We start from the raw sequence: 11,489 nt of genomic DNA on the forward strand, positions 1-11,489 counted from the left end.
CCCCATTTACATAGGTGATGGTTTGACTTTCCATGGTTGGTCCTACACCGGTTTAGTCGTGTCCAGATTTTCCGCTTGGAGTCAAAGCCAGGGACCCTCCGTGAGGGATCCCGAATAAGGTCCGAATTTGTGCCGTCGAACATGTTCCACTCCAGCCTCCACGCATCTTCCACACTGAACTGACTTTTTACGCGCTCGTCAATCCAGATCGGTGACCTTGATGGAAGGCGTGCCCTGGGTAGGTTATCCAGCGTGTCCCTTATTGGCATGGGGCCAGAGCGGTTCATGTAGAAGCACTTATTCCACTCAATTGCGGCCGCTCTGCACCTACGTAGCCCAGGCGGTGGAATATGAGCCAGGACTGGAAGCCAGGGGAGTGGTGTAGATCTTATCACTCCCGTTATAAGGCGCATTGCTTCGTGTAGCTGAGTGTCGACCTTGTGTGTGTGTGCACTACGGTACCATACGGGCGCACAGTACTCAGCGGTCGAGTATACCAGGGCTAGTGCTGCCGTGCGCAGAACAGACGCAGAAGCCCCCCAGCTTGTACCCGTTAGACGTCGGAGGATGTTCACTCTGGTTTTCAACTTTTGCTTGACGTTGTCTAGGTGTTGCTTATACGTCAGGGACCGGTCGAGTGTAACGCCAAGATAATTGGGGGTGAAATTATGTTTCACGAGTTCGCCACAGAACGTTACTTTAAGCTTCCTATTAGCTAGGCAGTTGGTCAGGTGGAACGATGTCACTTCGGTTTTCGACGGATTAGGGCTTAGATGCCACTGGGTGTAGTAGCTTCCCATGGTGTCGAGGTCCTGCGAGAGTGCAATCTCACCTTCCTCAAAACTTCGGGACTGATACGCTAGTGCCAGATCGTCTGCGTAAGCAAATTTATGAGACCTGGTTTCTGGCATGTCACGAATGTAAACATTGAAGAGCAGTGGTGCCAGTACCGATCCCTGTGGCAGCCCATTTTTAAGAAGCCGGTATCTGCTACAACTTTCGCCAAGGTGGACTTTTATGTGTCGAGGGCTGAGCAGGGCCTTAATGAGGCGGATAGTTTTGCGGCATGGGATGATATCAATAATTTTATTGAGCAAGCCATCTATCCACACAGTATCGTAAGCCGCACTAAGATCGACGAAAGCCACTGCGGTTTTTAGGCCTCGTTGATATCCAGCTTCGATGAATGAGGATAAAGCCAGCACTTGATCGGCGCAGCTTCTGTTGCCCCTAAAGCCAGCCTGCACTGGAGGGATGTTGATGTCCACAGTACTATAAATGCGGTTGTATAGCATTCTTTCTAGTAGTTTATATGTAACCGATAGGAGTGAAATAGGCCTGTAGCTAGAAGGTTCGCTCGGACATTTCCCGGGTTTCAGTAGGGATATAACTTTAGTTAGTTTAAAAACTGACGGGGTTATACCAGTTTCGAGGATGTCGTTGAAAAGCTGGAGCAGCCAGTTTTTGCCTACTTTTCCAAGATGTTGTAGAAATTCGGGGTATATTTCGTCCGGTCCGGCAGCTTTGTTGCTTTTTGTGTTCTTTAGCGAGACCTCCAGCTCAGGGAGGGTAAAAGGCTTACTTATCGCATCATCCGTTTCTGCAGTCTTAAGAAATTGAAACACGGTGTTTTTGATTGATTTTGTGAAAGGTTTTCCTGATTTCGAACTTTTAGAAATATCTTGTATCCTTTTTGCAATCTTGTTAGGATCGATGGAAGGTGACTGCTTTTCGTGTTGTGGGGCACTACCCAGTTTCCTCAACATATTCCAGCTTTTTCTGCTTGAGTGAGTAAAGTCCATGCTCTCAACGCTCTAGATGGATGTGTTGTTATGTGACAGGTGATCAACCTATTGTCCATACAATCCATCCATCATGCTGGAAAACACACATGCCCATGCATTCTTACCTAACCTGAAGATTTGAGAGGTCAGGTTTTTTACAGAAGCGACTGCCTGTCTGACCTTCCAACTTGCGAATGGAAAACCAGCCCAATACAGGTTAGATCACATACCTCCAAAAATGCGTTTCTCGGGAATGTGGGTTTCCACTCGATGTTTTCCTTTACCGCCGAGCACGTGATAATCATTTATGATTCAAACATGACTTCGAAAACAAATTCGACAATCATTGGTTTAGGCATGTGCTGGATTCGAACCTGCGACCTCAAAGTGAGAGGCAAGCGTTCTATCAACTAGGCTACCACGGGTCAACTTCCAGACTGCATAGAAGCATAATCAATCATCAAAAGACCTTGAGAATAAACACCAGCTGTATTTAAAAAAATATTAATCACTCACTTAATAACTTTCAGTTTTTCAACATAACTTAATCATGTCTCAGTAAAATAACTACTAGTAGAATAACTACTTACATACTCAATTATCAGGCAAATACGTTAGAACTAATTACATTTTTAAGACGATTTTTCCTGCCTATTTCACCCGACTGCGGCGAATGGGAAAGGAGTGTTATGGGTTTGACCGCTCTTTCTCTCTCTCTCTCTCTCTCTCTTTCTAAGGGTTCGCTTACCATAGCAGACGACCACGGCTATCACCTAAACTAAACAACTAAACATCACTACTTGGAAGGATTTCGGAGAAATATTTCATTAATATTTCATACTTTTTAGAGCACGAAATTTCCGTAGTCCGATTTTAGTTTATTTTAGCTTATAATTTTCTTCGTGTTATTTTTTTTAACCCGTTGGGCGCGTACTTCTTCCCAAGGTGGCGTCTGAGAGGATAATATTTGAAAGAACTACTAGACACTAGTTGGTCGATAGCGATAAGCGCGGAATGTCTGTCGGTATCGGAATTACATTGTATTGTTGAATTTTATAATATAATATATCATCATCTAAACTATAATATTTCTTCGACAGATTACGACTATTAAGAGTAGCACACCCCGGACACTTCATGCAAATAACCTCGTTTTACACAGACACCACACTTTGACGATATCGTACACGCGCGCCTGTGTGTGTGACCTCTGACACCATACTATTTAAGTCTAAAGTATGTCCGACGAGGGGTGGGGTGGGGGGTGAGGTGAGGATAGCTCAGCCGCTGGAGGGGAGGGGAGAGTTGCAGTTCTATACGTAGTATTATTCCTTATTCTTTGCTACTAGCCGTTGGTCCTAGTTACTATTTTCTAATGCAAGTTAGTAGTCGTTACATGAGCCATGTCAGGGGCCTTTGGCGGTTCCATAGTAACCCTGACACCAGGGTTGATGGGGTTGGTAATCCATTTCACAACCCACACGATAGAAGGAGAAGCATGATGGATATGGTAAATTATAAGTATTTACATATTATTATCCCTTACCATGCAAAACTTACTCTTAAACAGCGGTCTTGTATTGTATTACGAAAATCCACTAATTCTGCATTATTGACATAAAGTGGATATTGATAAATCAATTAAGGTACTTAATAACAATTTTTAATTTTAATTGATCAGTCAGCAAGTATTTTGAAGCAAATCAATCGTAGTGTCAAAATAAGGAAGTGAATTATCAATCAGTGCTCGGTTCTCGTTTTAGAAGATTTTTCCCCATTTGTAAGATTTTTAGAACATCTTAGTTTATAGAAAGGCATCCCCTGCAACTAATTCATATTTTAAATGCAAGTATTAATTAATCGCGCATACACACACATGAAACTATGGACTGGATGGAAGAGACTTTGGAATTCCATTTGCTTCCTACATATTTCTCTTACTTCCTCCAGATCATCAATCGTTTCATACACGCACGCTGGTTCGGTTCGGTTAGTAAGTACGTACTTATAACAAAAAATAAATTATTTTTTTAATGTAATTACATAAAGCTAATCTGAATTTCAGTTGTGACTTATGTTAAGGATTAGGAAAACCTATTATCAAACTCAAAAGTACTTATCTTTATTCAGTTGGTAACATTGTTACACTTTGAATCGTCAATTTTTACATAAATATTTTTCTATCGAACCATTCATCTGTCTAAAACTACTGCAGCTTCTCAAAACCTGTATACCAGGAAAAGTAGCTGCAAGAAAAATCTCGGCACAAGGCTGGAAACGGTCACAAGTTAAAATCTACAATCATTTAAATGTAAATGGAATTATGGTTATAAAGCATAAACAGCCTCCGTGGTCTAGTGGTTATAAACCAATTATTTAATTCTTTTTCATTATTTAACCTTAAACCTGAATTAATTGGATAAATTTCAACATAATTATCTCTCGCATTTCAGTTTAAAATTGCGGTTTAAATTCAAAAGATTTCACATGAGTATTTTAAGTTTAAATTCGTTTCCAATATTTCACTAGCTACGGTAAATCTGTAGCAAGTATAATTTATTTGTTTACATTGTGTATTTTCGGATATTACCATGAATATACAACAGGTATGACAGGTAAGAACACGCGAATGCCCCAGAAACTCAGCGCTTCTGCATGTTAATCTCTATGTAATGGGTGTCATAATTAATTCTACTCCATATTTTGTTTACTATTTCAAACTCAACTCACACTCAAAAACATATTTATTATATTAAGTAACAAGGTTACATCTTTCATTCTGATTCGTAAATTTTTACATACTTAAATATATTTTAAAACTACACCATCTTCGCAACAACCTGCATTACTCGTAGCCAAGGTTAAGTAGCTGCAAGAAAATTTAAGTGATCTCAACGTAAGTGACCTCAGTCCTATTCTGGGTTTTTGGGTGAAGATGCATGTATCCTCGAGATATTTTTAGAGGAGGATGCTGTTGTAGATATCTCAACAATATCAATTTCGCAGTTCCAAATGTATCTGTAATGTGTGTGTAGGATACTAACATAGTTTAAGTTCACTTTGTTACTAACAAATACGGATTTAGGTCTGAAATAAAATTTTATTATTTATTTATTTATTCAATCTTAATACTAAATATACAATTTTGCCCTGCAAAACTGTTTAAACAGTTTGTCTACACGTTATTTAAAAAAAAAAAAATAAGATAAAAAAAATAACAATTAAAAACATAAATTAGCTAGGACACGAGTCTAAAAGATATTGTTTAAGTAATTTTTTTATATTTACTTGTATAACAATATCCTACGTCATCGACTGCCACGATGGGACCAGTTTATGGTTGTCACTGTTGGAATAGGCTTGTCTCAAAAAAAGTGTTGCCTTACCTGATTCTGGAGCGTTTTGTGTATTTTTTTAGGAGTTCTATTCAAACAGTGACAACTATTAACTGGTCCCTTCGTGGTATTCAATGACGTAGGGTTTGCTACGGTTCGGTCTCCTACTATCTAGTTTGACTGTACCTACCACACTGTACAAGTCTATAATATTCTATACGTAAACAGTGGGCCAAACCGCGTGATATACAGTGCACGGTTTTATTTTATACCTTCCGACAGGGGTGTGGTAAGTTGGCTCTAGAAATACCATCGTATTTGCATTTTAAAATATAAACTCCGCATTATATAAGTTTCGAAGAAAGATCTTAGACTGTTATGTTAGCTTACAAGTTAGTAATATAAGCATGTTCGCTCGGTAAATCTTGTGTATTTGTTAAGTTAAAATGTATACAGTGCTTTGCGAACCTCGGCTCAGGGCGTCGTCTGAGAGAAAGAATATTTGAAAGAATTAATCGACCCTAGTGGGTCGATAGCGATAAGCGCTGAATGAGAAAAGATGGTGTCTACAGGAATCAGCGTCATTATTGACTTTCATCTAAATAGCACTCGAAACTCGACTTAAAAGTTGTACTCGTAAGACCGAATGCCCTTTTCAAATCCTAACCCTATTGTTTAATTATTGTGTCTGGAAATATCGGCCTTAGGACATTGTACTACATAATTTATTTTCCAATGTCAGAACTTTAACCAAACTCTAGCACATTCAATAAATTCCAACGATTTCAAAACAATTGAGCCTCACATTTATCTGCGTACGATTCATTCATCAACTTATCACTTTCTTACACTAATGCGACATCAATTTATCACGTATTACAACTACATCTCAATTTCTAGAAAATTCCATTTTATTCCAATTGGATTTAGATATCTACGACTATTCCTTGAATGCAGGGCTGTCGCAATATCTAAGAACCGGGATATGTCCTGCTTAATACGGTGTCATAGAATAATACTACGTATAGAACGGTAATTCTTCGCCCCGCACCAATTCGTATCGGCGCCGAGCTAGATTTGCCTCACCCCCTCTGGGTTTTACTTTAATCAAAATTGCCGTAAGCCGCTAAGGAGTAAGGGGGACAGCACGTGGTTGTCTATTTCGCTTGCACTTACGCGTACAGGTGGTACACTTGTTAAGGACTGCAGAGGTTTTTTTTTGTGACTGGCAGTCGCAGCATTGTCGCCGGGTGTCAGATTGTATTTTGTTCCGTTTGCTTGTCAGTGTCCTTGCCCGCTGTCTAACGGTACATATTCTAAAATATGTAGGAATGGTAGGCCGAATGGAACGTACCGCAAATGTGTGTGAAAGAGAGAGAGCAACGAGTGAGCGAGAGAGAGGGGAGAATTGCGGAATGACAGGGAAATGGCGGACGGTTGTTTTTAAAGAGGAAAACGTAGAAAATTATAAAACGTTTAAAATAAACAAAGGTAAAGAAATACCCCCTCCGGTTCATTGAGAGGAGGCCTGTGCCCAGCAGTGGGGCGTATATAGACTATTTATGTTAAAGAAATAATAATCGTTTCCTTCATGCCCTATCCCACAAATATAATAATTAATTCTAATGCACTCCTGTTTCCATCATCTTCTCAGTCCACACCTTTCGCTCACTAATAACACTTTTTATATGGAGTGTCCGGTGTGTGACAGTGTGTTCACAAATTGTTAGTCAAGTTGGAAAAACGTGAAAAATCTTCTACAAGACTTATGAAACCAGGTTGATTAAAGATTATATTATGTTGATTTATCGATATTTACAGTGCTTACAAAATCAATAAGGCATTACTTTTCTTCTATTCTTTTAACTATTGTCGCAGTCTTGTTCGTATTCTAACCAGATTTAGAGCAAATAAAGAATTCATTCACTCGTTCATTCATTGGAATTAATGATTCCACTGTTTGTTTTAATTATTTTCCCACAATGCTCAATCTGTTGTCACAGCCCTATTGCAATAGCACTTATGACGTATTAAATTTTAAAGAACATTCATTTTGAAAATTTGTTATTTACTTACATAAAAGATTGAACTGAGAGCCAATGTATTATATCTATAGTAGGTATATTTGAGGGAAAACACTGCCCTATTTTTCCCTAAAAAAGTAGCATGGAAATGCTGCACCGACAAGAGTGTGGCTCTTAAATTGATGATGATGTGGTTTATTATTATTATTTCTTTTTATTTTGGTGCAATAAAGTGTATTTGTATTGTATTGTATTGTATATTTATTTATATGTTTTGACGTGGAATCACTTTGTGCGACTGTCCTTTGTTTGGCTAGGATATACCAAGCTGAATCACCTGTTTGTTCGAAGAAGTAAGATGATTTCGATCTTCGTAACTCACGTTAAGTTAGTAACGAGCTGCTGCTACTGGTCCCTGCTCGCCAGCTATGTTTAAGACCCATGTAGTTAATAGGGGGCGAGCCATAAAATCCTGAAAACCACGTGATATCAATTATAGTGCTTCGGAAGGCACCACGTTAAGTTGGTCCCGGTTACTACTTACTTGTGCAGTTAGTAGTCGTTACATGAGCCATGTCAGGAGCGTTTGGCGGGTCAATGGTAACCCTGACACTAGGCAGTTGAGGTTGGCAATCTACCTCGCAACCCACACGATAGAAGAGATTTATCTATGATTCAAAGATGAATTCAAACTCAATAAAGTCGGATTCAGTGGTTTCTAAACCACGCCCGTGCCGGGGTTCGAACCCGTGACTCTACAGTGTACCTAGTCAATTCAAATTCGTAAAAAAAAATCTTCGAATAAGACTATTACTGGTTCTTTACTTTTATGGCAAATATCCATAAATAGAACATAGATACTCTTTGAAGTTAAATGAGAAAACCTAATCTATTTTTAAACTTCTAACGAATACTAATTAAATTCTTTAAAAGAAGAATAGCAGCATCTCCGAGTTAAGGAGAGTATTTCTACAGTACAGGGAATTCGGTGGGTTACATTAACACAATATGGCAAAAAGCAAGCGATACTTTTGGTTGTTTTTATCACGTCATCATCTTCCCAGCGTTATCCTGTTTTTCACAGGGACACAAAAAGCAAAGCAAAGTTCAGAAAGTTCATAGGAAATAAAACTGCTTAATGAGCTGGTTTCCTTATACTGTGGTGTTTCCACGAAAACAAATAGGTATCTACTTAGGTGTGGTTTAACAACCTCCGTGGTCTAGTGGTTAGAGCGTTGGGCTCACGATCTGGAGGTCCGGGTTCGATTCCCGATGGGGACATTATCGAAATCACTTTGTGAGACTGTCCTTTGTTTGGTAAGGACTTTTCAGGCTTGAATCACCTGATTGTCCGAAAAAGTAAGATGATTCCGTGCTTCGGAGGGCACGTTAAGCCGTTGGTCCCGGCTATTAGCCGTAAAAACACCTCCACCAACCCACATTGGAGCAGCGTGGTGGAGTATGCTCCATACCCCCTCCGGTTGATTGAGGGGAGGCCTGTGCCCAGCAGCGGGACGTATATAGGCTGTTTATGTATGTATGTACTTAGGTGTGGAATACATTTTTTAAAGATTTAACGTACGAATTTTAAATTTAGAAGAAGTAAAGTGGGTCTATTTCTTTGTCATGCTTACAACTTAAGCATTCTTTGTTAGGCGAGACTACCTTTGTCTGTAACTTCTATTAAATAGATTCTAATGGATTTTCAATGAAAAAGTTTAATCTAGATTACGTTTAGATTACATCTAAAACTAATTGCAGATAAAGTCAGTCCTATCTTAGCTAAATTTATTAACCTATCAGTGTCTAGTCATATATTTCCTAATAAATTAAAAGAGTCCTTGGTTCGTCCAGTCCATAAAAAGGGTGATCGTAAGAATTTTAACAATTATAGACCTATAGCAATATTATCAAGTATTGACAAAATATTTGAAAAATGTGTTGTCAATCAGGTCGCATCTTTTCTACAAAAAAATAGTATATTAAATAGAAGTCAGCATGGTTTTCAAAAAAACAAAAGTACAAATACGTTATTGTCAAATTTCACAGATGAAATAAATACATACTTAGAAGATAAGAAGTTTGTTGTTGCTATATTCTACGATTTTAAAAAGGCGTTTGATACACTCGAGACGAATACCCTTTTGAATGGAATGGACGAATGCGGTGTGAGCAAACCGTTGAACGATTGGTTTCGTGATTATCTCTCATCGCGCTCTTATCGTGTTAAACTGGGCGACACACTTAGCGACGAGAGTAAAGTGAATTGCGAGGTACCACAAGGGTCAATCTGTGGGCCGGTGTGCTATCTCATGCACGTCAACAGCCTATGTGGCGTCCTACGCCATTGCTCAGCCCATATGTTTGCTGACGATCTCTGTACACTCCTTGCTGGTACCAACCTCAAGGATACGTGCCGCTTGGTGCAAGAAGATGTAGACGCAGTTGTGAAATGGTCCCATGACAATGGCATTGTATTAAACTCCGAAAAAACTAAGCTACTCATCATTCATTCACCTTTTTTGTATCTCTCTGATTCACCTCCTTCTTTATTCACTCATAGCTTTAACTGTATACATAATAACTTCATCAATTGCGAATGTAAACCTATAGAAAAAGTAAACTGTGTAACTTACCTTGGAGTTAAAGTAGATTGTAACTTTTCTTGGTCAGCTCATATAGACTATATTATCAATAAATTAAGATTGTTGCTTAGCAAATTTTACCACTTAAGTTTCAAAGTTCCTCTTAGCACGTTAAAATGTATATACTTTGCATTAGTAGACTCAATCTTGGGTTATGCCCTTGATTGCTATGGCCTTACATTCAAAACCTATATTGACAAATTAGAAGCAATACAAATCAGATTTCTAAAGTTACTGGTAAATAAAAAGACTAAAAATAATTGCAAAGGAGACTACAGTAAATTATTCAAAATTTGTAAAATTCTTCCCGTACATTTAAAACATAAATACCTTTTGGCTATTAACCACCATGGCAATCAAGAGCATGACCAACTATCTTTAGCAAGCCATAGCTATGGCACGAGGTCGGTGTGCGCGGGCAAATTCGAAGTCCCTAGAGTTAATAATTACTATGGCGATAGAACTCTAAAAAAGAGACTTCCCTATTTGCTTAATAGTTTGCCTGAGAACATCCGTCTAGAACCAAATAAAAGTAAATATAAAAAATTACTTAAACAACACCTTCTAGACTCGTGTCCTAGCTAACTTATTGTATGTTATTAATTGACTATTAGATATAAGTTTATTATTAGTAGAGACTCTTTTCCTGCAGACAAACTGTTTAAACAGTTTTGCAGGGCATTGATAATTGTATTTTTAGTATTAAGATTTAATAAAATAAATAAATAAATAAATAATAAAATACATCCAAAAGTTCTTCTTCAAGTTCTTCGTCAAGTAAGAAAAAAAAATTGCTAAAAGAAATTTCGAAAATAGAATATCATGAAAAGGTATTTTTACATACATACATAAACTCACGTATATTTGCAACCGGGGAAAGCAGAGACTATGGAATTCCATTCGATTCTGACATATTTTCTCTTGCTTCCTCCATATTCACCAATCGTTTCATACACGCACGCCGGTTCAGAGTAGATCTTATGAACCTTTTCTAAGGACATCTCCAATTTGGTCAATGTATGTCCTTGGTCTTCCTTTGTCAGCTCTACCACCAACCTTCGCTTTGTATACTGCTTTCGTAATCCTGTTATCCTTCATCCATCATTATTTTTTTTACCATTCATCGTTTTGTTTTTAAAAGATATTATTTTTATTTCTGCATATCACAAAAAATACTTTGTGATCCCTAGTTTGGTTAGGACATTAACTGGCTGATCACCAGATTAATAAGATGATCCGTGCTTCGGAAGGCACGTTAAGCCGTTGGTCCCGGTTACTAATTACTGATGTAAGTAAGTAGTCGTTACATGAGTCATGTCAGGGGCCTATGGCGGCTCAATAGTAATCCTGACACCAGGGTAGATGAGGTTGGTACTCCACCTCACAACCCTCACGATAGAAGAAGATCTCTGCAATACGGGTTACGTCATTATATCGACTTCACGTTGTTTATTTTACTTCACGTTAGTCTAACAGGAAACTCGGTGAGGTGTGCGTGCTTAGTTCATCCTATGATGGGTTTACCTCTAACTACCCCAATTGGGATATAGTCGTGAACTTATGTTATGTTTTATTAATCACGAAAAGCCATTCTTTATCTTCACAATGCGGGTTGGGACACATTATGTATCGACTTTAACCTATAGAACTATTTCTGCCCATTAAATCATCGCCACAGAACATAAATATATCTTCCTTCTT

At 38.4% G+C, this 11,489-nt stretch overlaps 1 protein-coding gene across 1 annotated transcript; it reads left to right on the forward strand.

The window, feature by feature from the left end:
* The first annotated feature begins 8,896 nt into the window (after positions 1-8,896).
* Positions 8,897-10,522, forward strand: LOC126370262 (uncharacterized). Its single transcript, XM_050015085.1, has one exon. It carries the CDS (start codon positions 9,297-9,299, stop codon positions 10,371-10,373), a length of 1,077 nt encoding a protein of 358 aa, XP_049871042.1. The 5' UTR covers positions 8,897-9,296; the 3' UTR covers positions 10,374-10,522.
* Positions 10,523-11,489: the final 967 nt, after the last annotated feature.

This window comes from Pectinophora gossypiella, chromosome 10, assembly GCF_024362695.1.
Source record: "Pectinophora gossypiella chromosome 10, ilPecGoss1.1, whole genome shotgun sequence".
NCBI lineage: Eukaryota > Metazoa > Arthropoda > Insecta > Lepidoptera > Gelechiidae > Pectinophora > Pectinophora gossypiella.